General features: G+C 44.0%; 2 protein-coding genes across 2 annotated transcripts in view; one reads left to right on the top strand and one right to left on the bottom strand.

The window, feature by feature from the left end:
* The window catches only part of col15a1b (collagen, type XV, alpha 1b), a 32,207-nt gene extending 26,587 nt beyond the window's left edge, over positions 1 to 5,620 (top strand). The window contains exons 34-44 of the mRNA XM_072364275.1: positions 497 to 578; positions 716 to 741; positions 986 to 1,084; positions 1,717 to 1,864; positions 1,950 to 2,014; positions 2,115 to 2,246; positions 2,484 to 2,582; positions 2,663 to 2,737; positions 2,894 to 3,091; positions 3,323 to 3,438; positions 3,941 to 5,620. Coding sequence (XP_072220376.1) covers positions 497 to 578; positions 716 to 741; positions 986 to 1,084; positions 1,717 to 1,864; positions 1,950 to 2,014; positions 2,115 to 2,246; positions 2,484 to 2,582; positions 2,663 to 2,737; positions 2,894 to 3,091; positions 3,323 to 3,438; positions 3,941 to 4,163 — 1,263 coding nt within the window. The 3' untranslated portion in view covers positions 4,164 to 5,620. The remainder of the gene's footprint in view (positions 1 to 496; positions 579 to 715; positions 742 to 985; positions 1,085 to 1,716; positions 1,865 to 1,949; positions 2,015 to 2,114; positions 2,247 to 2,483; positions 2,583 to 2,662; positions 2,738 to 2,893; positions 3,092 to 3,322; positions 3,439 to 3,940) is intronic.
* A 1,097-nt stretch (positions 5,621 to 6,717) lies between these two features.
* xrn1 (5'-3' exoribonuclease 1) lies at positions 6,718 to 26,189 on the bottom strand. The gene is made up of 41 exons (XM_072364267.1): positions 25,967 to 26,189; positions 24,808 to 25,040; positions 24,391 to 24,488; positions 23,814 to 23,923; positions 23,611 to 23,721; positions 23,432 to 23,517; positions 23,223 to 23,310; positions 22,915 to 23,083; positions 22,624 to 22,691; positions 21,232 to 21,369; positions 20,984 to 21,147; positions 19,971 to 20,060; positions 19,736 to 19,892; positions 19,441 to 19,560; positions 19,170 to 19,339; positions 18,904 to 19,021; positions 18,613 to 18,708; positions 17,886 to 17,989; positions 17,504 to 17,638; positions 17,253 to 17,415; positions 16,787 to 16,900; positions 15,671 to 15,769; positions 15,461 to 15,576; positions 15,218 to 15,364; positions 14,992 to 15,081; positions 14,542 to 14,677; positions 14,353 to 14,409; positions 14,108 to 14,240; positions 13,915 to 13,984; positions 13,620 to 13,815; positions 13,437 to 13,502; positions 13,265 to 13,339; positions 12,901 to 12,933; positions 12,069 to 12,149; positions 11,832 to 11,966; positions 11,579 to 11,714; positions 11,332 to 11,495; positions 11,114 to 11,227; positions 10,291 to 10,396; positions 10,007 to 10,191; positions 6,718 to 9,885 (listed from the first exon to the last, which is right to left on the bottom strand). Exons 1-41 carry the CDS (start codon positions 26,039 to 26,041, stop codon positions 9,526 to 9,528), a joined length of 5,106 nt encoding a protein of 1,701 aa, XP_072220368.1. The 5' UTR covers positions 26,042 to 26,189; the 3' UTR covers positions 6,718 to 9,525.
* Between the last annotated feature and the right edge of the window lie 502 nt (positions 26,190 to 26,691).

The following is a 26,691-nucleotide window of genomic DNA, read 5'->3' as shown; positions in this document are numbered from 1 at the left end:
GGCTGGGTGTGTGGGTTTGGTTTTTACTTTTCAGCCTCCTGTTAGAAGATTCTTTTAAAACTGGTGAAAGACGCTAAGAAGAGACCCAGGGTTGCTAATGATTTGCAGCAATGGCCCATCGGTTACTTTATTAAATGGTTTTAATGTAAGATGACAGTGATTATTGTAAAGGTAGGGGTCTTCAGGACATCACTGAGATAAAATGTTCCTGCTTTGAGCTTAATCCCTGTATTTTAACCTCCAGAATAATCCAGTGACAGCGCTACATGCTGTCCATGGCATGCATCCCTTGTATTTAACTCTTTTTGTTTTTGCAGTGCTGACAGCAGATGTTTTTGATGTCATAATCCAAATAATCCACAGTCCTTTTACAGTGTTTAACATGTTCTTTAAATGTGACCTTTTAAGATCAGCAAATAAGTCAGAACATTTGTGCATCAATCTGTTCGGCTGTGCTAACTGCACTGTGTGTGTGTGTGTGTGTGTGTGTGTGAAGGAGTCAGTGAAAAGGGGAGATTCTCTGGTCCTGAAAGGAGACAAAGGAGATGAGGGACTGCCGGGTGAGCCAGGGACGCCTGGTAAGACTTTAACACACGGCTCTTTAACCGCAGCCAACTCCAACCAACACTGGTTTCACTCATTGTGATTCGCTTAAAACTAATGTGCTCGCAAAGGTAATTGCTATATGATATAATGTGATCATTTTTCCTCTCAGCCCCCAGGTTTCCTGACGGAACTGTGGTGAGTAGATACAAAGAACCAAAAAAAAACTGTGAATAAGTTAATGGTAAAATGTTCTGTGTCTGCTGAATGTGTAAATCTGTAAGATGTGGAACAAGCCGTAAGCTGTATACAATTCATTCTCTTGCTAGAGTATACAGTAACACAAAAAGGCAGTTTACTGCACAAGAAGCACCTTACTTACTTGACTTGTCTGTCAGTGGGGTTGATCTCCTTTTCTCCTTTCTCTTGGTGCATCTCTCAGGGAGATAAGGGTGACCTTGGACCCAAAGGTGAGAAGGGAGAGAAGGGTGACTCGGGCCTGCCTGGTCCTCCGGGAGTGCCGGGGAGGTCCGGACTTGTGGTGAGTTCAGCTTGATCCTGAGAATAATGTCATTTAAGCTCAAAAGATGGGGTGGCAGTGACAAGTAACATTCGTAAATAAAAAAATGACAGATGCTTTTGTAGCTTTTGTACTGTGCTGTAATAACAAGACGCACGATCTCTCTCCTCAATGTGTCCAAAAAGAATTTCAAATCTTGACTCATCAGACCAAAGGGCAGTTTCCCCCTTTGTGGTCTCAGTGCTGTCTGAGGGCCGCAACCGTTCAGCATTTGTTTTATTGTTGTGCCTCGCACACCGAGATATGTGCAAATTTGGTGAATCCTCCAATGATATTTCGAAGCACTTCGAATTACATTTCGAAGAAGATGATGACATCAGAAAACTCTTTACCATGTAGGATGAGAAAATGTGTTTCTTTATGTCTTCACCTTTGAAAGTCTCAGCCTCTCTTTGTTCTAAAAAGCAGCAGAATATAAGACACGCTTCTCAAATAAATGCTGGATCAGACTAACCTTTGATCAGTAACTGTATGACAGCATTAAAAAAACAGGCATTAACTTAAACTTTGAAGCATACTGGGTAGGAGTGACTGCATATGTGTACCTGTGGAGAATTAGTAAGTAATGTAGCTTTTTTTATTCGTGCTTCAAGGGTCCAAAAGGTGATTCCATCGTCGGACCTCCGGGACCAGTAGGATATCCCGGTCAGCCTGGACCTCCTGGTTCTGGACAACCTGGACCCCAAGGCCCCCCCGGCCCTGCTGGGGCCCCAGGACCAGCACCTGCATATGAGTGTGAGTGTTTGTTTGAGAGAGAGATAAAGAAACAAAGTAGTTATACTGAGACTGGTTTTATATGTTAAATGTTCAACATACTTATCAACAGCTGTCAGTATCCCCGGTCCACCTGGTCCCCCCGGCCCACCAGGATCTGCAGGTTACGCCAGTCCGGTACGATACTTGCTCTGTGGAAGATAAAAATGAACGGATTATCCTTCAAATTCCCCCAAAGGCTCAGCACTTACAGTATGTTGTTACGGTGCTCATTCAGGTGACCGCATATAAGACGATCCACGCTCTCACCCGAGAGACGCACCGCGCTGCCGAGGGAACCTTGGCGTATGTGTCAGAGAGGGGAGGAGAGCTGTACATCAGGACCCGCAAAGGCTGGCAACACATTCCGGTTTGTACCGTGTGTCTGTCACAGTGCACCTCATTTACATTTCTGCAGCTTTATAGTATACACCGTATATCACAAACTGCCATTGGGGCTATAAAAAAAGTGTGAGCTACACCACATGTGTGGGAATGTACATACATCTGTGGGGGGTTTTGGACTAAGAACGTGACAGTAATAATGTTGTCTAAAACACGCCTTGAAATATTAAAGTGTTTGTCCATTTCTCACATCATCTTTCAGCTCGGAGAGTTGATCCAATATGGACCTTCCTCGTCGGAGGCATCTCAGGCCCTCAGCAGAACCAGAGACCGGAGCAGACCCCACAGGGTCCACAGCCAGGTTCGATCTCACACACACACACACACACACCATCAGAGGGCTGTTGGCAGGTAACTTTAGTTCATGTTTTTATCAAATAGGAGTTGCAGGATGGCAGTAGAGGATATCAGCCCAGCTACAACATCCTACCACAGACCATCAGCTCTGCGCCTGGGGTGAGAGTAACAAACACACTTAGATCTTAATCTCTGTACCAGACCCAGACAGTAAAATGATTTGGATCATTTGTGTAGTCCCTGTCCTCGTGTCGGATCTGTGGTGAATAATGCACCAGGTCTGGAGGCAGTAAAAGTTTCTGCTCTTCCCTGTAGCTCCATCTGGTTGCACTGAATGCACCACTCAAAGGGGACATGCGCGGCATCCGTGGGGCGGACTTCCAGTGCTACCAGCAGGCGCGCTCCATGGGGCTCACCTCCACCTACAGGGCCTTCCTGTCCTCACACCTCCAGGACCTGGCAACCATTGTGAGGAAGGCCGACCGCAATGACCTGCCTGTGGTCAATCTCAGGGTGAGAAAATGTTTGCATTTGCATTTACAGTATGGCTTCAGATATAACACGTTTCACTGCGATATTGATATATTTTTCTGTTGCTCAGTTGCACAATATTTCTGCTCGTTTGGGAATGCCACTCCTTGTATTCCAGCCAGTTTAAAGACACATTCAGTAGTCGTAATGTGTAGCTTGTCTTCTGCTGACACTTTCCATTAAGTTAACCAGGTTACTTCCTCCTGCTCTCAGGGCGAAGTGTTATTCAGTAGTTGGATGTCCATCTTCTCTGGGAATGGCGGCTTGTTTGATCCGTCCACGCCCATCTACTCCTTTGATGGCCGCAACGTAATGACCGACTCAGCATGGTGAGAGCATGTAATCAAGAGGGGGAAAATATTTATGGACAGAAATGGGATGTAGTGGTGCTGGCAGTATTTTAAGTAATTTTGTGTATTTGGACTTATTAGGACTTATGGATAGAATATCAGAACAAACTGAAGGATGCAAAGGTGGAGAGGTGCCTGATACAGTCAATAAGTGTCAGCTTAGTAAATTGAAAGGGAGCATTCAGACATCAACATACTTTAATCCACATTTTCCAAATCTGAACCATGTAAAATGTTTAAGAATGTTTAATTGGTTCAGTCCTCAACCTGACTGAAATGCTGTGGTGAGACCCTAAGGGAGCAGTGCCGAAATGGATGTCTGCAAGCTAATGTCTGTTGAGGACCAAATTATTGTTTTTTTTTAAATCATTTCCTTAAACATTCAGTTTGAGGATGATAAGAGGATGTACCTCCTTTGTTTAACATGACTGCTAATCGTCACTGGAGCCATGCCCACTAAGCCCCTATCCCCCTCTCTCAGGCCAGAGAAGATGATATGGCATGGATCCAGCACTGTGGGCATCCGTCTGACCACTAACTACTGCGAGGCGTGGAGGACGGCGGACATGGCGGTGACGGGCCAGGCTGCGCTGCTGCAGACGGGACGACTGCTGGGGCAACACGTCCGCTCCTGCTCCAACCACTACATAGTGCTGTGTATAGAGAACACATACGTAGGGAACACACACCAAAGGAGGACCTGACGAGACATAGCAAACACACACACACACATTAACACATGAACACACATGCAGGCATGCTTAAAGTTGAACATGTGACACAGTTGGAGAACGCACACAGGCACATGCACACATAGACAGTCCTCACATGCTAAATGAGCATAACACGCACACTGAAGTTCCTGTCATTTAGTTTTGCTCTCATGTTTAGTTCCCACCTGAACCCAGGTGTGAGTCAGCAGCTCCTACTGTTGTCCGTCCGTCTCAGATAGGTCCAATCTCTGCAGGTGTTATCACACAGCGGTGGGGCGTAATGACAGCTGCGCTGGGAAGCTTAAAGGAATATTTACCAGTGTTTTTGCACTGCACGCTTCAGACTGTTGTCACAGCTTTCGGTTTTCTTCTATTTTGTAGAGTTATTTTACGGGCAGCCATAGATGAGATACAGGGGGAAAAAAACATAACAGTATTGTGTGAAAAACGGTTTGCTGTGAAATATACAGCAAAATCACTGGTGTAATGCAATAGGTCACTGTCCTTTTTTCCATGTCACCACAGTGCTGCAGGTCGGTGGTTAAGTAATCAGACGACTCTTAGGAGGATTTCTGTTTCCAGATTGGCAGTTGAGTATTTCTGTTACTGTCAGTAAATCCCATAAAAAGACAAACCATCTGTTTCCTGGAAGACATAGTACCTTTAAGTTTGGGTTGCAAATGTGCCACATTGTTCTTATTCTGGTTAAAGCAATGCTCAAGTTCCTAATTCGTCAGCACTGAGAAAAGCGCAGACTACCAGATGAGCATAATATGAACCATTTGGAGAAGACATGCTGCAGATGAAGTTTGACATCTAGACTTTTTGGCAGATGACTAAAACCAAAAAAGAAAAAAGGCATTAGCGTCTGTTTCCTGGAGCCAAGTCTATAAATACGAACCTTATCTTTAATTTGATTTTACTGTAAGGTCGCAGTAACGCTATTTTCATCGCTTATTGAAGATTGTGTTATGACAAGTCTGTTTCCGGATAAAATAGCGATTTCCTCTGATCTTTCGCCCTGCTGCTCACCACAGATCACTGTATTAGTTTCACCTTTAACACATCTGCTACATAGTCTTAGTATTAGAGTTATAATCAATGTGATTGTTTTTTTTTTATATATAATTTATGCCATAGCAGGACCTAGTGTGAAAAAATAGTGAGCTCACATTCTGATGTTGCTGTATGGAGTTGGAGCGTGTACATAAACGTGTGTTGTTATTGTCCAGATGTTTTTTACTCTGTAGTGGTAGGTTTTGTATGCACATCACAATGACTGGGGATTTCCTCTGACCACGCTTTGATTGAGATGCTCTGCCTGTAAAGATGAGTGTTAGTTTTTCTGATGTCCGATTATGTTTCTGTTCAAAGCAAAACTTGACTTTCTGAGGAAAAGAAGGTTTGTACTGACTTACTGGTGCTCACTGAATAAAATGTATTTTGTGTTTTTAATTGCCGTCTCCTTCGGTGTCTTGCGGTATTCCCGAGCTGCGTTTCATTAGCGGTTTGTGAAGGTGCTGAATTGAAAAGTTATGGGTATCATGATTTGAACTCCAACTGATCAGGAAACAGCTTTCAGCTCTGTAAAGATATGGTGATGTAACGGCATCCCTCTCCCCCTCTGTGTGCTGTAGTCCAAGCTCCTCCGTTCTGTGTCGTGGCAGCCGGTCAAGATGCATTCGCATGTCATTGCTGTGCAGACAGAGTGAGGCGCACTTCCAGAGTTCTCCTCCAGCAAATAAAGAATTTCCATCCATCTTCTATAGCCACTCATTCCAATTTAGGGTCACAGAGAGGTTGGAACCTATCCAAGCTGCTATGGGGCGAGAGGCAGGCCATCACTGGGCCAAAATTGAACTGTTTTCTTTATCTTAAATGAGCAAGAAGTCAGAACAAAGTCACACTCAGTTCTAGTTTCAACTCAGACAGATCAGGAGGCTAGGACTTGTTCATTGTTGTCCTCAATAACCAGGCTAACTGATATCAGCATTTCAAATTAATTGATAGGCAATATACTGTTTTATGTGCATCAATCAACGTAGCAAATCTATATGGATGTCTGATAGAGGTTGGACAGTACTATTTGTGCAAAAGCCAGTCAATACAGCTCCAAAGATGGAGATATATCAATACTGAGTCAGAGACAAAAGGGTATGAAGTATGGACGCTGCATTATGTCACTACCTCACCAGCGTTTTTATTTATTTATTTTTTTAACCATCCCTCTTTTAGCTACTGAAAGCCTGCAGAACAGACAAACTGAGGGTCCCAGCTGTTGTCTCCAAGCTTCAGAAACCAGGTAGACGCCCTCCTCTCTGTGTACTGTTAGAACTGGAAATATCAGCCACATTTCGGAGGCTTTGACACGGTCCAGTTGCACTCAGACCTTTACTGCACCTGTGATTAGTAGTTTAGTAGTGGCTCTTTGTTCCTTCAGTTTAAAGGTAGTCCAGTGCAGCAAAACCAGTCATTTCTGTCCAACAAATCTTTTCCCAAAACTGTTAAAAAGAGGAGAAAAAATGAGCCGCAGGGAAAGCAGCTGTGTTGTAACAAAAGTGTTTATTAAATGAATATTTACAGCACATTCCTCAATCAAAACAGTAAGTCTACATATTTTCATAAGGAGAACTTCCTACTTTAACTTCTCCAAAACCACATATACAACAGATGTGCTTCAATTTCCATCAAATTACAAAAAAAAAGTTTTAAAACCTCCCCTTATTGCACTAGAGCCTCATAGACTTCAGTCCCAGGGTGGCCTTTAGGTTGTCGGCCGAGGGGGGAAAAAAAGGAAGGAAAGAGAAAACTAATGCAGGACCGGGATTCACATCCCTCAGTAAAAAAAAGGGGGAAAACGAATGCGCTTTTAATTTATCCGTACGACCGCTTCCATCACAAATGTTACAACAAGCATTGTTGATAAAAACCCAATGTGTGAAAAGAACATTTTTAGAACACTGATACATTACACGCTTTGGCTGTTTTTTTTTTTTTTATAAAGATTCAAACATCTATTCCGACTCGTCTCCTAATTTCAATGCTAACACCTCGTCAGTGGAACTCTCTGCGTAAATAAGGCTCAGCGGTGGTCCGCTGTACGAGGAGCTCAGATCCTTGTCGCACCACTGAAATGTGAGGACTAAAATAAACCGAGCATCAGAGTGAAATTAAAACTTTTGGCAAAACAGAGACGATGACGCCAGGAAACCCTACCCAGAAATCCATAAAATCCCAAATATGCATTTGATGTTTAGAATAAATGGCATCGTTAATTACACAAGCTTAAATATTCACACGAAACGTTCCAAAAGAAGAAAAAAAAAAAACACAACATTTATCAGCCCCTTCAATCGTCATGCAAGGAGGGTGGAGACATTTCAGCAATTGATTAATCATTAGAATCAAGATAAGCTTTTGGCTACAGCTTCCATGATAGTTCCACATATGCCTTTTTTTTTTAAGTGTAAAAACAACAAAAACAACAAAGCTTTGGGACAGAAAGACGAGATATTTAAAGATGTCACCTCACAGTAAATAAAGAAATTAAAAAAAGGTCTGATCAGTTCATAAAAATCTTTTCTTTTTTTTTTTTTTTGGTCGCAGCCCGAGTTAAAAATAAACAAAACGAATGCAGCAACGTGCATCTTTGAAAAATTAAAAGAGATCACGGTGGGTGCGATTAGGATTCTTTTTGGGAAATGAATATGGCAGTAGGTCCGAAAAAGGGAGGGAGGATTAATCAAACGGATCAGACGGTTTCGAAGAAATAAAATGGACAGAAAAGGTTTGTGCATGCAGTCTGAAAAAAAAGTGTTTTATGTGTGAGACGGGGTCAGTTCCCAAATGTTGCCACAGTGTGTGTGTGTGTGTGTGTGTTTTTTAGAATTAGGCAGTGTTGTTACACCATTAAAAAGTCTAAAAAGTTGTGAGGGTGAAGGAAATAAAAAGCTGTGGACAACAACGATTGAAACCCAGAGGACAAACATTTAAACAGCTCATCATTGCTCCAAACCTGCCATCATCCATTTTGATACAATTGGCTGTAGCCACGATAGAAGGCCCCGTATATCTGCATAATTACCAAACCCACACCCACTAAATGACAGTTCAGTCAGAAACATCTAAACGTGTTCTAGCAAAGATGGACACGCATGTCCTTTCCTGGAGCAGGTCAGCCACCGCCGAGCAGATCTGAGGCCAGTATGGGAGGAGGGCTTCTAATACAGATGCATGTCCCTGAGAACCATGATCCAAATTTTAAACTCTGTTTTCCTGAAATGTCAGGACGCTAATGTGGTGTGAAACCTCGTTCACCTGCTGTGGAGTCCAGAGCGAAGACAGCAGCAGCACCTGGAATCAGCCTCTCAGCTGCAAACGCACGAGAACAGTTTGGAGATGTTCAAATTGACCGAAGGGAAGAGGGAGAGACCGGCTGCCGCGTACAATATCTGACAGATGATGCATGTTTCTGTGCCTGCTTTCAACATGCGGGCTACAGCACTTTTTATTGGGCATTTTAAGGCAGACTGACGTAAAAAGAAGAATTTATGTTTACTGTTCGTAGCACAGCAAAGGTGAGCATCACCCGATGTCTTCTGGAGCGCAACAAAATCCCACAAACCGCTAAAAGCCGTCCCACTGCGGACAGGCCGACTGTTTGAAAAGCTAAAGAAACATTTCTCTTTTTGGTTCTTCCAAATGAAAGTTGATTTTATTCATTTTCTTTGTCATATGTGACAGTAAACTAAATCTCATGATTGCTGGTTGCACGTGTTAGCAAATGTTGCAAAAATCTTAAAGACATTTCCTGCTGTTTTTAAACATTTTATCGACCCCCCCACCCTCCCCCATTCGGAATAAATCATATTCAGAGTGAAATTTAGAAAATGAAGGCTTTTTTTTCTTTAGCCGTGCTGCTCAGAGCTACGATATTCTAATTTAAAGGATTTCTTCTTTAATCAGCTCTACAAAGAGGAATCTGTTTGCTATACAAACCGGGGGGGGGGGGGGGGGGGGGGGACTTACTCCGACATCGCTCTGAACTCCACTGGGGAGGCGACAGGAACGTGAAGTCTTTCTAGTGGTGTTAGAGGCAGGTGGCAGTAAAAGATGGGTTCATTTATTTTCCTTCTAGAAAGAAAAAGAGAAAAAACAAACTTCCAGTTCGTGGCCTCGACTGCAGCTTCTCTTTACTCTGAAATGTAGAGAGCATTGACGAAGTTTTGATCAGAGATGCTGAGTCTGGCTACAGAACAGCAGCTTTAAAACGCCACACTCGTCACACGCACACACACATGCGCACGCACACACACACATGCGCACACACACACACACACGCACACACCCGAGCTCACTCTGACACTTTAGCTGCCTCAAAGTTGACGGCCAACTTCCTGTGCTTCCTCTTAGAGGCGGAGCCAGGGGTGTGGCCTGATGCTGGCACACTTTGCTGAGGTGGTGTGTGTGGTGCTGCTGTTGTCGTGGAAACGGCGCCCGCCGAACCGGGATTAGACGAGGAAGGGTTGCTGTTGGCGTCGTGTTGGTGCGGCTGGTCGAATTTGCCTCCCTGCAGTTGGCTCTGAGACTGTGACTGACCGGAGTTCTGGTGCTGGACTCTATGCGACTGGTTCTTGGCGACGGTTTGGGCAGCGCTGTAGAACTCTCGAGTTTCTTGGCTCTTTTTGTTGGCCGACACTCGCTTTTTGGTCACCTGTCAGGGTCAGAGGACAAGCAGAAAGTTAGATTTTTACAGCTTAAAAGAAAAAGAGAAAACATAAAACGCCACCAAATGCGACATTTCGCAGCCCCTTCGTGGACATTTGCAAGCTCACCTGCAACGGGATGAACTGGTTGTGAGAGCCAATGGGCAGAGGGGTGGCAGGCTGGGGGCGGGCGGCACCGGGGAAGGTCCCCGCTGCTCCGTAGAACTGCTGGTTCGGGTGGTGGTGGTGTGGAGGCAGAGTCATTCCCCACATTGGGGCGGGGGCGTAACCCTGGTGAGGCAACAGCAAACCACCTGGCAAAAACAAGCACGCTCAGAAGATTACAGCACAAACATGGGATGTTTTCTCTTTTAAACACTACACACAGCCGACTGGAAGAGCAGCACACTGACCTTGCTGGTTGAAGACAGGCGTCATGGCTCGTATAGGTGGGGGTCGTATCTGAGCCATTCCCGGGTACAGAGGAGGTGGAAGGGGGAAGCCCGACCCCACGGAGTTCTACAAATACACAGGAGAGCAGAGACAGCGTGGAGTCAGCTGCAGGTTGGGTCAGCACCACTTTACCAGGCTCTGCTTAGAAGGTGTTGAAGCAGAAGAAGCTAATGAAGCGAAAGCTCATTTCAACCAGTTTACACTTCCTGATCAGTTTTAAAGAATGTCCGTAACTCATTTAAATCCAACTGCTCACATCTTGAACATCTTTGAGCTAATTCTTTTAACCCCGTGTGTTGAAAAGTGAAAATCTGGACTTTGACTGGACCATTGCAACACTTTCTTTTCTTTTTCAGACATTCTGTGTTTGGGATCATTGTCCTGTTGATGACCCAGCTTCAGTCTAGTTTCAGCACTCGCTTTCAAACAGACATTTGATTCTAGAATAGCATAAAAAAGGGGTTTGTGGTCGACTCACTTGAGGATCTTTAACTGTCCTAAATGTGAATAATCTTTCTCTTTGTAGAATGATTTCCAGATAGTCAGAAATGGCTTTATGACCCTTTCCCAGGCTTTTGATCAGCAGCACGTTGCTGTTACTTAACCTCTGAATTCAGATGGAAGCAGTAAGGGTGGAATAATTTTTTTTTAAACACCACTTCTCCAGTTTTTTTTTTGTGAAATGAATAAATAATGACAATAATAATGCGATACACCAGGTGATGTTATTCGTTTAAGGTTGTATCTACTTTCTTTTACACATGGCTATATACGAGTACGCACCAGTCTCTGAAGGGCAAAGAAGGCAGCTCTCTCCTTGGCCTCATTTTCTGACTGGCACTGTGGACCGTGAACCATCAGCCCGTTGGACAGCTTCACTTGACACACTACCAAACCCTGTGGGGACAAGTGTTGCTCCACATGAAAATATATCCCGCTTTGGTTATCTGAGCAGGACGGCAGGCAGGAAACTGAAACAAGGATCGTATCAACTGCGTTACCTGTCTGTTCCGTATGAAGCTGAAGTCGGGGGGTGCCATCCCCATCCCCACGCAGACATAAGCCAGATCTGACACCTTACTGCTCAGCGCCGCGTTAGCAGAGCCAGCTGATGATGGAGAAGGCAGAGCAGCTGTGTCGCTGTGGGGGGCGTTCATTTTTGCAGCTGCAGGGAGAGATTGTGTGATGAAAAGAGGAAGGACACAAACTCTCCTCCGGGTTGGGTTGTAAATGAGGACAATTCGGTACCTAGTTTCTTGGACGATCGCCTCCTGTTCTGCTGCTGGCCAGCGGTGAGGGTGGCGTTAGCCGCCTCTTGGGGTGATGGACTTCCTTTCCCAGCACCGTCAATCTTAAGCATCTCCTTCAACACCATGGTCCCCTTCTACGACACAGATACAACTTCTTTCAGCTTTTTAAAAAGCTTTTTGTCTGGTAAGTCTTAAAAAAATTAAAATCACACCACGAGAACATCGCTGTAAGCTGTGCATCAGATGCTCACCATGGCGAACGACTGCGGAGACAACGGCCCATCCGACTGGCTGTTGGCTTCCTGCGGGGGAACAGAAGGTGGCGGGGGTTGCTGGCTCTTAGAGATCTTCAGACTGGCGAGAAGGTCCTCAAATTCATTTGAAGACTGACAGAGAAAAAAAATGAGAGGTGAAAAAGAAGATTCTGGCAAACAGAGAGGTGAACTGATGAGGAGATAACATAAAGACCTAAGTAGATGTTTTTGTACCTTATTAGCAGTGTTCTGTGAGGGGAAAAGGGAGTTGGCATCTTCATTTTTCTTCAACAGTCTGATGCTACCGGCTGGAACCTACAAAGTACACGAATCAGCATGACTGTGGCCCCGTGTGTGCACTGGTGTGAATGCACACATATACAGATCCTACATCACACCAACACAGCTCACTGTCAGCATTAACATATACAGGAACTCCTAGATAAAGTCTTCATACAATAAAGTACCAAACGCACTTAATTGTCTAGTAGACAAACGCATCATTTCACAAAAGCTGCTCAAGGAACTGCTTTTAAATAGCCGTGAGCCTCATTCTGCTTTCAATATGTTTCATCATAGGGGTGGGCGATATGACGATATTAAATAGTGAAGGATTGCAACGTGAAGACGATCCGTAACGATCTGTCAAAGTGCAGGCAGAGGCAGCAGCTGGCCTAAGACCAAAACACAAAACATTAACACAGGCATTTGACAAAGGCACTCCGTATGACAAGTCAAGCAAGTGATAGAAAGAGCTAACAGGAGCAGTTACATTTTGCCTTGCAAAATATATGGTACGTTCAAGACGGTAGAAAAGGAGGGGTTTGAACACCTGCTTCAAGTAGTTGACCCGCGGTATGAGCTGCCCAGCCGAAAATACTTCTGCAACACCGTCTGTTTTTCACTTTTCAGTTTAAGATTGTGATAAAATCCAAATCGTGATTTTATTTTAAAAAAATTATATGATATTTTTGCCATATCGCCCACCCCTATTTCATCATAGTTTATGTTGGAAGCGATGATGCGAGCGTAGTGTGTGTGTGTGTGTGTGTGTGTGTGTACTCACAGCTTGGTTCTTCCCTTGTTGCAAAAGTCCTTCCTAGAATGGGAAGAAAAACAAACAAGAAAACACAATTACTGAGTGAGATTCAGGAATAAAGAGCAAAAGCTTTTGTATTAATTATCTCACCAGCTAAGGGCAACTTCGTACTGCTTAAAGCTTTCCTATGAAGCTTTTTTTTTTTTTAAATCTCATGCTGGTGAGCTGATAGACAGTCCGAGAAATCTATTAATGTAATTAATGTATTTTTAGACATTCAACTGGTATAATAACATGTCTTCAGTGGTTGAGCACCATCAGTAACCTGTGCACTGCAATCGCAGACATTTGGACTTCTTTTTACTTAAAACAAAATTCAGCACACACTTACATTATTGTGCCATTGAGTGGGAGGAGGCCCTGTTTTCTGCAGAGACTGCCACACATTACCGTACTCCTCTTTACTCTGGATGGAGGTAAAAACAGAAAACAATACGTACATTTAATTGACACGTTTCAAATCGGCTCATAATGCAGCACTTTCACTTTTACACAGCATTTACCTTTGGCTGCTGTCTCTGGTTGGGACCTTTAGAGGGAGAGTTCCTGTTGCCCGGTTTGTTGTTATGCTGCAGATGAGGAGTTAAAAGGCGGAGAAGTGAGAGGAGACGATGCAAGGATTAGGGTCAGACAACAACAGATAACCCTAACCCCATGGCTGCATTGCGAGCCTCCTCCCGCCTTACCTGCGTGGGGACGAAGGGTGAGCGAGGCGAGTGGTTGAGGCCCGCGAGCTGACGGTGAGAGCTGTAGTTGGCAGAGGCCGCGGGCTGAGGTTTGACGATGGCTGTGAGTTTGTGGGAGTTGTGGTCCACTCGGGCTCCGTGGGAAAGGTTAATGAGAGCGCAGGGAGGGAGGCGGTAACCGCGAGGTGAAGTACACCTGAGAAGACAGAGGGGTGGGGGCATCGATGTCACAGGTGCAGAATGACAACAGTCCGGTCGGAACAGCAGGGTTTTAACTCGGCTCACAGATGATTACCTGATGTTGAGACCTCCTGCAAATTCATCATCAAAGAGCACTTCATACAGGACCTCTGCCTCGCGCTCCGCTGCAGACACGCATACACAGACACTAAATTAAGGATGTGTCTGAATGCCGCCATTTCAATTTCTGGTAGAATTTCTCCAACTGCACGAAGAATTCAACAGATGAAAAAGATTAGCGTCCTCACCTCCTTTAATGCCGATGATCGTGCCTCTGAGTCCCAGCGGGACGGTGAAGCTCTCCCTGATGTTGATGACTCTGTCGAAGAGGCGGTACTCTGCCTCCGGGTCTGCGACCACACCCTGCTGCTGCTCCAAGGGCTACACACCAACACAGGCATTTACACTTTAAACCAACACAAAATAAAACCATACATCAAAACGATTGTTTTTACAAAGGGAGTATGTGTAAAGTAATGACACGTGTACTCACCCTGAAGAGGAGATGAGGCTTCACTGTCACACGCACTTTCTTGGTGGTCTTTCTCACCTACGCAAAGGACATTCAGAGAGAGACCCGGTGCAGAGAGGATTAACGTGTGAGAGTGAGAACAAAAAGAGTGGCTTTCTGATGCTGGCAGGAAGAGAAATGTGCAGCAGTCTGTGTGTGTGTGTCAGTCACCTTGGACTTCTCTACCGCCTCCTCGATCCTCTCAACAATAGCGGTGTCGAGCACCTGCAGGTCACATGACGCCCTGCTGATGGAGCTGACTGGATGACTTTTCAACCAGGAGGTGATTTCTGCCACTTTCTCTGCCCTGTGGGGTGATCAAATAATTCAGCGTAAACTTAAATCAATCCATATGACAGTTTATTTACAGCATCCAAACATTTCTTTCAACGCCGAGGGCTGGCGTGAAGTTGGATTCAGGACCCTGAACCCACTGGCTGGTGTCAGTGGAGAGTGAATATGTCTGATTATGTCACAAATCCCCACCTCCAAAGAGAAAAGTGAATACGTGCTCTTTGTATACATAAATGTCAGCATTACCATTTTGATCTGATCTTTCTGATCAACTACTGTCTTGTGCCAAAGTACCAACGTGTACATTAGTGCGTTTGTGTGCCTCACCCATTCTGATCCTCTCCGGGCCAGATGTCATCTTCATAGAAAACATCGTCATGACTGTTTCTGGACACTGTGTCAAAGACCTCAGCAAATCTGAGAAGACAAAGGAGCCATCGTTAGCAGAGACTTCGGTGTTCGCTTTCTCAGACAACTTTGACATAGTTTAGTTCAAGAAAGAAACTCTTTCATAAAACCTAAGAGGAGAAAAGGGGATTGGAATGTTTTCAACCTGTCCAGGTATTCAGCGAGCAGCTCTTCGACAGCAGCAGAGTAGAGCCACTCTTTTTCGGTTCTCTTGGTGTACCCAGGAACCTCCTCGTTCTTCTTGTTGAACTTCAGGTTCAGGCCGGCATTAGCTCTCTGCTCCCCACAGGGACTGGATGAGGTCGAGGTGAACAAACGTCGGGTCAGAGAGGAGACAAACGGAAACCCGCCGCTTCCCCCAATGAATAAAGCAGAACTGCACACTCACTTCCGCCTGCAGCCTCGACCGATGAAGATGCTTCCTGAGAAGCGAGAGACGAGGTAGCTGCTGATGCCGAGGCGAGAAGCCAGGACGTATCCAGGGAAGTACTTGACGGAGTATTTCTAAAACAAAGCAAACAAAAAGAACACACAGACAAATGAGGAAGGACAATTCTCTGGGAGTTACACTGAGTGTCCTCATGTGAGTGTGTCTTACATGTTGATTTTGGATTAAGTGCTCCATCTGGGGCTCTTGAGGGACACTGAAGACCACCCGTATCCGACCGTCTTTAATGACATCTTGAGAATCTTGCACCTGTTAGGAAAATTTGAAGAGGGCACAGCATTAATTCACCAACACCATCATTTTCCGGGACATTCCCGTGTCTTTCTGGCGGCGCCTTCCGCCTCTTTGTCTCATTTTGATTCAGCTTCTAATCTGTGGACTGAGGCCATGTGGGAACCTGAAGGAGGTGCACTCTCACGCAATAATGCTTTCTGAAAGTCGATACAGCTCACTTGCAACAGAGAGAAAGTATATTTCAGTTATTTTTAAAGTAGAGTTGGGTTAGGGTTAGAAAAGTCGATGTCCTGACTGCAGCACACAGCGGTTTGAGCACCCTCACTTTGGACATTTAAGAACAAATCCTGAGACGAGTTAAAAGCTGCTCAAACATCAAGAGATCTATAATTACATTACATATCATTTTACAACGCATCACTTCCACATCAGACAATTACTTGCTTTGTCACTAGTTTACTCTAACATAGCCTGTGGCCTGTGGCAATACCGTGTTGCAACATGAACACATGGATTTAGATTATTAAATAAAAAAACAACTCCCTTTCTGAGTAGCTTTGGGCTACGTTCACCTTTCAGGAAACCTTCTGCTGAGCAGGTAAGACACAGATTTAAAGAAAAAAAACAAACAAAAGGAATAAAAGTCTAGAATGACTCAAATGAATTTCGATGCGTTTTAGTCTGAGAAAGTTCCCGAGAGATGTACTCAAAACCCCGTCTTAACTTAAAAATTGTTTTTTTGCCGCTTTGCTATATAGACACTATACGCCACTGCTCAGGTAAAAAGAAGCCGCCTAACCCGTGCATACTCGGTCCAAAGGGTGTCGCATGTTCTCCAAACCCAGGCAAAATGTACTAAGCTAAATGTAAATGTTACATTAAAAAAAAAAAGAAAAGAAAAAACAAAACCTTTTTTTTTTTTAAAAAAAAAACACTAGTAGATGCTGCACAGCGTCTGGTTTGGAAACCAAAGCGTTGTTTTTGACAAGCAAATGAAATCGGTCGTCCTTGGTCTGACAGCTGGTAACGTACCTCTCCCATGGCACCATAATACGGGGTTCCCACCATGAAGACAGTGGTTGTCGGAGGAAAGAGCTCGTCCAAGCTCTTGAAGCAGGTCAGAGATGAATAAAAAGCCTTGATGTCCTGAGAGAATGAAGGGAGAACACTGCTGTCATTGGGCAATAATGTCTTCAGGATCACGGTCTCTGTGTCAGTGATGCAGTCATCATACCAGAATAAAAAAAAAGTCAGACATTCCCGTGTCATAACAATACAGAAATCATGAGCAGCACCCCTGCTTTTGTTCACTGAACATTTCACTCATACGTGGACAGAAACGTACTGTTTGCACAGTGTAGAAGAGCTTAGCTTTGCAGCCCTCCTGCATGAGCAGATCAAGCTGCAGCTTGACAGATACGCAAGAAAACACCAACACTTTTGCCCAAAAAAAATAGTTTTATCTGTGTGTTCCTTTGCCGTACTTGTGTGCAAGTACCTTAACCACAGTCTGGTAGGCGAAAGGGAGGACCTGCTTGGCCCACTGCTTCTCCAGTTCCACCACTCCATTGGACTTCGGGACATACTTTCTTCCTGTCAGCAGCTGGCCATACAAAAGCACCTCCGTCTCGTTCACCACGATGCCTTTTCTTTTCATGAAACTGAGAGAATGAAAAGGATGAAATGATTAAAAAAAAGAAAGAAATCGGCCAATATATCTTCTTTTTTTGTTTCATTAGTGAATCTCACTGTTCAGTGATTCCCTGGACGTCCTTAATCCAGTCCTTCTGCTCCTTGTCAGAGAGGCAGAAGACTTTGGTGGGAGGGGGAGAGGACGGCCTGTCATACACCTTTTGGACTCCAGGAGGTTCCTCTAGAGCAAATCTAAAAAAGAAATGTTTCAAAACTTTACTTGCGATCTCTCAAGGCGTTTCGCAGACACAAAGACAAACTTCAGAGGTAAGATATTTAAAACCCTCCAACAGGTAGAATTTTCTAGAAGGACCTGCGTTTAGCATTCATGCGAGTTTTCAACAAGACATATTCTTTCCATTTCGTTTCTTATTCATTTGATAACAATACGTTTGTCTTTTATAAACTGATTAATTACAACAAAGGCTCTGGTTCTCACTTTGTGTCGCCATCTGAAACTGCAATTATGCGAGCTTCCTCTAGATGGGGCCAGTGGACAAATACAGACTTCCCCAACACTTGTGAAGCAACATCGTCACATATCTGCAGATGAAGAGGAAGGGAAAAAAATGAAGGACGGGAAGAAAAAATACAGACAAGTAGTCAAAAAGGTCAAAAGGTCTTTCATTTACAGTCAAACGACAAATACGGGCTTCAAGCGCAAATGTTCAGCTTTACCTGAAGGATACTCGCATTCGATTGGCTGTGTTCAGCTGTTTGTTTGAGTCTTTCTGCCTTCAGTTCAGTTTCTTTTATACAGCGCCAAATTGCAACAAATGTCCTCGCAAGGCACTTCAGTCCTATTCAATCAGCCTTTTATTTCTTTTCTTCAGCAAGTGAAGGTGTTGCTCGATTCAGCCTCAGGTGTTTCCACCCGTTTGCTTTATCAATCTACTGGGTTTCGTTTTTTTTTTTTTTCCATCTGTGCATCGAAGCAACACCCAAACAATGTAGCTACAACTCCTGAATTCATGCAGCTGCTTCTTTTTTCAGTATCTTTCTATTCAGGTGCATCAAAACAAAGGCTTTCGTATGATTTTATTTAGTTGAAAATGACTGATCTTACTTCCTGTATAACAGGACAGGATTTCTTTATGCAGAAGTTCTGAGCAATAAACCCGTTTAGGCTTTTTAAGACGGGATTACAAACACAGACAGCTACTCACCGTTTCCCCGTCCAGGCTAGGAAGGATGTCCAGAATCACGTTCTCCCCTCTGCTACTCTGCTGGAACACGACCACTCCACTCTTCTTTTTGTAAAACTATAGACAGCAAATGAGGTTTTCCAAAGAGAAGGAGAGAGTGAAATAAACAAGGTCTTCATACCATTCATCTTTAATGGTATTAAGTGGTTTGAATTACTACAAAACCGACGCGCATTTTGACCTACAACTTGGAAAAATGAGCACGTCGGGAGGCATTCAACCCAGTTTTTCTATAGTCATGCACATAACTACCTTGTGTTTGATATGCTGCAAAGTGGGAAAGCCACAGAAGTACAGAGCTGAGCGGTCCACACGCTTGCTGACGTGGTCCAAAGGTACTTGCCAAGCATCCATGGGGATGTGCGCTTTCCTGCAACAAGCAATGAAGTGCGTGAGTGAGCAAGCCGGAAACGCACTCTTTGTGTTTGGCTCACAATTACAGACGAATAAAATAAGAATAAATGTGTCCAAATACATGAGAAAATAGTAACGGGTCAGTATTAGTGTGTGAGGTCTACCTGACACGGCAGTGGCTGATGTCCGGGAACAGCTGGGGCAGAGGGGAGGAGTATGGGCAGTCTACTTCGGGGTCAAACGAGTAGACGGCACACTCCGTGTGTCGATTCCTGGCCTTCTCTTCTTTTGTCAGCTTGTCATTGCAAGGCTCCATGGCTGCTAGCAGGCACCTCTGCTCAGCAAACGCACAACACAAGAGTACAACACGGTGACGAGCTGAAGGAGTCTGACTAACGCAACAGAAGTCTGGGGTGTGTGTGTGTGTGTGTGTACCTCATCTATGAAGGGAATGAGCACCACGGCTTCCCACTCCTGCTGTTTGCCATTGAGGTCAGTTTTGAAGTCAAGAGGATAGTACTCAATAATAGGTGAGTTTTCACTGGTCATCAGGTACTGAAAGTTGGAAAAGACACAATCAACGTTATTATTAATCATATTTTGCGTATGAATCCCACTCCTGCTTTTGTGTTTACACACAGTACCAGAGTAAAGTCTGCTTCTGTATATGTGTAATAAGCGTGTTAAAATGTAGACGGGTCTCATGCGTGCTTGACTGAGAGTTTGTTACCCTGTAGCACTCAGGCAGCAGCGTCATGCTGGCAGCAGGCAAGACGGCCAACAGCTGCTGGAAGGGCATGAAGGGCTTCCCAAGGTCAAAGGTCAGCTTTAGCCCAGATAAATTTCTGATGTCCGACAGGAACGGAGCGTAGTGGTTAGGGTAGTACCTGTAGAGAAGCACAAGGAATGCTTAAATATTACAATGAAACAGAGACAAAGAAAGGGCAGGGAGGTAATGTACGCACCAGCTCCAGGACTGAACTCCGTGGTAATAGTAGTGAAGAATCCACTGGATGCCTTCCACGTAACACTTGGCTTGCTTCGCCAGGAACTCACTGCAAACGAGGAGACGATAACACAGATGAGGGTCACTTCCAAAAGGCCATCAGACATTCACTCTCATCAAATCATGGTGAGTGATATCAGGCTGCCACACACCAAAGTCAGTAGCTGATTGTAAGTGGCTTAGCAGACTGTAATAAGGCATTAAGGAAATGTAAACATTTACGGCGCTGTTAGTTTCCTGAACCTGCGCTTCTTCACTGCTCTGCATCTTTTGGGATGACGCGACGTCCCGAAGGGAATGTGTCCAGTGATCTACTGTTATGTCGTGAGTAATATGATCAGTGTGATCTGCAGTGTTTATCAGTCACCGCAGTCTCTGATTCGTTTACCCCTCTCCACTCTGACCCTGTGCACTTTGAGCTGCCGTACCTACATGAAATACAATAGCAAGTGAGACGCCCTCACAATCCTTGTGTTGAGCCGTCATGATTTAAACAGGACCCATAAACTTTTATCGACCTGCTGAAGGTAAATAAACTGAAAACCACACTTAGCCAAGGGCAGTTTTACAGATGAGACACAGTAGAAAACAAGAATTTACCATCTGCTTAATCTCTTCTGCGTTCCAATGTCAGTCTAAACTGGGGTTTTTTTTGTTTTTTTTTTAAAAACTTCTGCCGGTTGTTTTGTAACAAACCATGTCCCAAAGTCGTGCACCGATTGTGCATGAGCACCAGTTACATGGTCCTCTTCTGGCTTTAACCGCCTGTTTCCCTTCAAGGAACACAAGACGAGCCAGACAAACCTGATCTCTACATAACGGACTGACTCATGTAATGCTGCCTGAGATATCAGGGACAAATCAAGCAAAAGAAGAGTTATTCTAATTAAAGCTACTTTATTTTTAAAGACCTGAGCACATTAAAACAAACAAAAAAACCCCACTTTTTTGTGCATTTTTGTGTACACTCACTCAGACACCACATCCACGCCCATCTTGGTCATGTAGTACATGCGTTTGTACTGTCTGAACTCCGTTTCGAACAGGTCATCCTCCTCTTCCTCGTCATCTGCCGCCCCTTCTTTTCCCTCCGCTTTTTCAGACGAGGTGAGAGCACTGAGACAGGGGGCAGAATCCTTCCCGAATGGAAAATAAAAAGAGTCATTAATAACAAGAAAGCGTGTCATGAAAGCGCTTTTATTGACTCGCCGCATCCCCACCTCACTCTTGTTTGCTTCTTTACCGGCAGCTTCCCTCTCAGCTGCCAAACCGGCCGACTCGTTCAGGTATTTGTTGCCGACTTTACTCTCAAACCACTTCAAGTCCACAAACACCTCATTAAAATGTTCCCTGTCAAACTGGAAAGGGCAAGCGAAAGGGAAGGAGAGGAAATGTTACCATTTGCTAATGATGCACCTCGAATAGATTATCATCATAAAAACTGGTCTTAAGGAAAAAATATGAAATCATAACAGCTAACACTTGCTTGCAAGTACAGGCACACAGGTAAAAAGGGTACTGCATCGACCGGATTATACAAGTAAAGTTTAAACATGGGACCAATCAGCCGTAACATTATGACCACTGAGGTAAACTGGAAAACACTGATCGTCTCCAAGAATTGCACCTGGCCGGGGGTGGGATATACCGGGCTGCAAGTGAAGATTCCGTCCTTGGAGCTGATGTGTTGGAATAAAAAAAGATTAAAAAAAAAAGAAGAAAAAAAAGAAGAAAAAACTTTAGCAACTATGACAACTGCCAAACTGTGACGGCTTGACATTTTGGCTTGACAACTGCAGCTCTTGATGTTCCAAGTCTGCGGAGGACAGGGCCTAAAACAAATGGTCAAAACAAAAGAAAAGCAGGATGATGATGTGAGGATGATGGGCGTCCAAGGCTCTGTGATGTACGTAGCAAGCATAAGAACGGGCCCACAGAGCAACGGAACGGTCTGATGAGTCGCGTTCGCTTTCACATCTTGTGGAAGGCTGGATCCATGTGCGTGTCTTACCCAGGGAAGAAATGGCACTGGGACGCACTGTAAGAAGAAAGTAGGAGGAGGTAGTGTGACCCTGCGGGCAACGTCCTGGATCCTGCCATTCATGCAGATGTTACGAGCCACAGCATCGGTTGCTGAGCAACCACAGCCCTCCATGGAAGCGGTATTCTCTGATGACGGTAGCATCGGTCGGCAGCAAAATGATTTCTGCCACACTGAAAAAATGGTTCAAGAACTGTCTGAGGAACACGACAAGTTCAAGGTGTTGACTTGTCCTCCAACTTCACCAGAATTGAGTCCAATCACTTATCTGTGAGATGTTCTGGATAAACGAGTCTGATCCATGGAGGCCCCACTGCGTAGCCTACAGATCTGCTACTGCCAGCTCGGTACTATTGAGCACTATGTTCCAGCCAATCAGAGGTCTAATGAAGTCCATGAAGCGAGACCCCAGTTTGAGGCAGAAGGTCATAATGTTATGGTTGATCAGTGTATAATAATATGCATCAGGCAGAATAGAATAAGAATCATCATATTTTCTCTTATAATTGATTTAACAATAACATCCGTATTTAAGTTGTCAAATAGATCATTTTAAACAAAAATCAATTACCTCAGCAAGCTTCTCCAGGTATTTCTCAAAGTTTCTGAGGTTTAAGTGACCATTCTCATTCAGATAACCTACGTTAAAAAAAGAATCGTATGAGTACGACACACTTTACAAAACAAGACGTACTGCTTTACTGAAATAGAAGACAAGAACAAAGCAGTCTAACCAGCTGGATGAGCACAGATAGAAAGACCAACTCAAAAACTCACATTCACCAAAACATACATGATGTAACATTAGTTCTGTGTGTGTGTGTGTGTGTGTGTGTGTGTGTGTGTGTTGTGCGCGTCTCACCTCCCAGGCTGGGTAGTACACTGATGTAAGTCTTGTACAACAAAGGCAAAGCATCATGATTAATGTGAAGATGAGGAAGGTGAGGGATGAAATCATTTCCTACAAGGAAGCCCATTAGAATCCAGTCGTCTATTATTCGCTCCAGGTCATAATCTGAGCCCAAGTGGTTCTAAAAAAAAAAAAAATAATAAAAAATACAGCCTCAAACATAGCGATAATACAGGTTACGTGTCAAATATGTAAGTAAAACAAGAAACGAAAGATTCACGACTACATGATGGGCATGTTTGAGCGTGCGAGACTCTCACCTTTAGCCCCGAGAACTCATAGTCTATGTATTCCCTCATCAGAGATAGATGAAGCAGGTGAAATGTTGTCTCCTCTGGAGCTGTTATCCTGGAGGAGAAGACAAGAGGAGGGCTTACAACACAGGCAGAGCAAAGTCTGATAGAACACGGAGGATGTAAATGACAAAATACGCCAAGAACAAAGGCAATAAATCGGAGGAACAAACAACCTTTTCTGGGATTTCTTCCCTCCAAAGCGGACCTCCTCTCTGAGCAGGGAAAAATGTGGTTCATGGCTGGTTAAACCCAACATAATCTGCAACACAGCGTGAAAGACAGAGTGGGAATCCAGACAGGGTTCCAGCAGTAGCATACATCCTCATCTTTAAAGAGTGAGTCTAAACGGTACCAGGTCAGCATCCAGGCCGTACAGGCAGTGTCGGGTGTTGGGATTGTGATTGGGTTTGCTGTTCTCTGAGCGAATAAACTCCATGATCTTATGTTCTCCCTCCCCCGGTGTCTATGAGGAAGGGAAACACAAACTTAACTTGTCACTGAACTTTAAAGTTACCAAACAGGAGTAAAAAATTCAATGCAGAGGCTGAAGCCCACCTCATGACCAGACAAGTAGACATTAACATTCTGCCACAGCTTGTCAGTGGAGAGTTTGTTGTGGACAAAGTACTTGAGCTGTTCTTGAAGTCTCGCCATGAAATCAGTGCCTGAAAGAGATATGCGAGGGGGGGGGGATTGTCAGCTTTTAAGAGGGGCATGCTTATCAATGTGTTGTTACATGTCAATGCTAAAAACTATTGAATTCTACTGATAAATAATAGTCATAGTAAACAAATTCAGTCGCCCAAAAAGGACTGAGAGTAAGTTAGTTTTCCATTTAAACTCTGGTGTGTTTGTCTGTCTGGTTGAGATTTTTTGGGGGGGTTTTTCTGGTGCAGACCAGAGACATAAGTTGAGTGCAAAAACCAAACCCTGACCTCACAAATTCAAAAAGCGATTAATGTCGCTGCGCTAGTTTTGACGGATAAATTTCACTGAAGCCCTGACAAACACAACCAAAAAAAAAACCACCAGCCCGTGAACATTTGAAGGAGTGAAAGAGTGACAGTGGCTACCTGTGTCAAATAGGATAATGAAAAGAAATAAAACAATGGGCTGGGGGCATCAGGCTTACCAGGAGTGATACAGTTGGAATCGAAGCGAGCTTCTGTGGGAAGCACCTCTCCCTTATCCAGAGCTTTTTTTATTTTGTCCTCTGCTTCTTTGGCGGACCTAGACACAAAGACGCCCCACACACACGCACACACACACACGCGCACACACACATGCACACAAACAGAACAAGAGGAAAGGAGAGAAGGTCAGACTGATACTCTGCATGCAGTCTGGTTTCTCCTGTTTGCAACCAAAGCAGAAAATGTCACCTTTCAGTTCTGATTTGCAGATTATTCAGCGAAGGCACGCTGTACAATTGTGCCCCATAAATATGACACATTTATAGCAGACATGTCAACATAATCGCAAAACAGCTGATATGCTGAGAAAAATAAATATATTACCAAAAGATTAAAAAAAACAAACTTGTCTGTACCTGAATCTGCGTCCTCTCTGCTGGTTCATCTTCGCCCTTGGAGCCACACCATCCACAGCCATGAAGAAAACCTTGCGTGGCTTGATGATTCTGAAGAGCACCTCTAAGTAATGGAAGATGTCTGCGAAAATCTTTTCCTCGGAGATTCGAAAGTGGACATCCTCGTCATTAGGGTGGGAGCACTGATGGATGATGCCATTCATGTCCAAATAAAGATTGTCAAATTCTGGAATCTGAAACGACAGAGAGAACGTTTTCAAAACACTACAATGGTAACCAATTTGTCATATTTGTTTGATTGTTTTTTTTCTTCTCGCCCGTGCGCATCACATCCCTAAATGTTGAAAACCATCTTGTGCGTTTTCTGTGTGCGTTTGCGCAAAAAGCCTGTTTGTCAGCCGCCAAAAGTTTTCCAGTGCAAACTCTTGGCATCTAGGTTTAGTGTTAACGGCCTCAAATGTCATATTCAAGCACACATCCAGTCCATTCCACAATAAAGCAGGCAACATAAAACACTTTTGTCAGTTCAACCCACGGGGCAAAGCTGACTTGTGTTATGAGAGCGGCACTGAACGTTGCTGATGAAACTACTACTCGCGCACTGAAATAACAACTTCCGTACAACGCAGAGAGGTGGCTCACACAAATGTTATCAAAGTCGCCTACATAACCAAGAAATCTGACACGTAACAATATCGTACACGAATTCTAATTTACAATTCTCATGGATAACGAGAGACCATAACTATCTATATACACAACACATCTCTGGTTAGCGCCATAACATAGAGTTAGTTTGATAGTAATATACGAGTAGTTTATTATATAATGTTCGTACCCAACAATGATACAAACAGCCCGGCGGTAACATCTTTATTATTCACTTTGACTTGTTGTGAGTAAAAGAGTGCAGACATAAGACCAAACTAGCATGCTAGCTAGCATTGGAATGTATTTACAAACATTGCGTATACACTGCGTTTCCAGAATTTATTAGAAGATATTTGGCCAAACGAAAGCAGTCCATTCGTCAGCAAAACACGGGTAAACTACGTGGAATAAAAGTTCCACGGCCCGCTGTAGCCAAACAGCGAACTATGCTAGCGCTGTGGCTATCGGCAGTAGCGGCAAAAATCGACAATCATCGCTGCTTTCTTACCTGATGTTCTTTGACAACTTCACTGAGACAAGGATAACGCTCAGAAATCCATCGGTAAAATTTCGGTACCCCCATCTTCACCACGTAACTTTCAACCTCTGAATCAGAACAGTAAACAGTTTAAACTGAAATGAGACGTTCAGCTCTAAAGACAACCGAATGCGGCCAAGGTTTGATTGGATAACATACGAACTTGGGGTCTGGTTTTGTTTCCAACGGTCGGTAAACTAGCTAGTTGTCCGTTGTCCCTCAGCTAAAACATTCCCCACTTCTGCTGGGAAAATAGTAGTTCCGGTATTTTCTTTTTTGTTTTGTGTTCACTCTACCTTCGCTTCAATGGTCTCTGTGGGATCCTGTTCCCACCAGAAAATAAACACCGCCTCGTTTTTAACAAAAAGCAGGCTTTATTTTTATTTGCACAACCGATAAATCATAAGCTCCCCTTGCTTTTGTTTGGTGTGTCATATTCTAAACAAATGCACACGTGTTAACATGATGCCAAACCAATACAATATTTATTTAAGCAATCGTCCAATAAAAAAGAAGAATCATACAGCTGCACTGCATTGCATAAATGTATGCAGTTATGAGTCATATGAAATGTAAGAGCAGGGAAAATATTCGACTTTAGGTGCTGTATGATCATTTCTGGAAGACAAGCTGTTTTTTGTGAAAGTGCTGCTTTACTAGCATATTTTTAACCAGAACCATCTCAACAGGCTACT

This window comes from Leuresthes tenuis, unplaced genomic scaffold, assembly GCF_036924035.1.
Source record: "Leuresthes tenuis unplaced genomic scaffold, fLeuTen1.0.hap1 SCAF_14, whole genome shotgun sequence".
NCBI lineage: Eukaryota > Metazoa > Chordata > Actinopteri > Atheriniformes > Atherinopsidae > Leuresthes > Leuresthes tenuis.
Note: the sequence above shows the minus strand (reverse complement) of the source record. Positions and strands in the feature narration are given on the sequence as shown.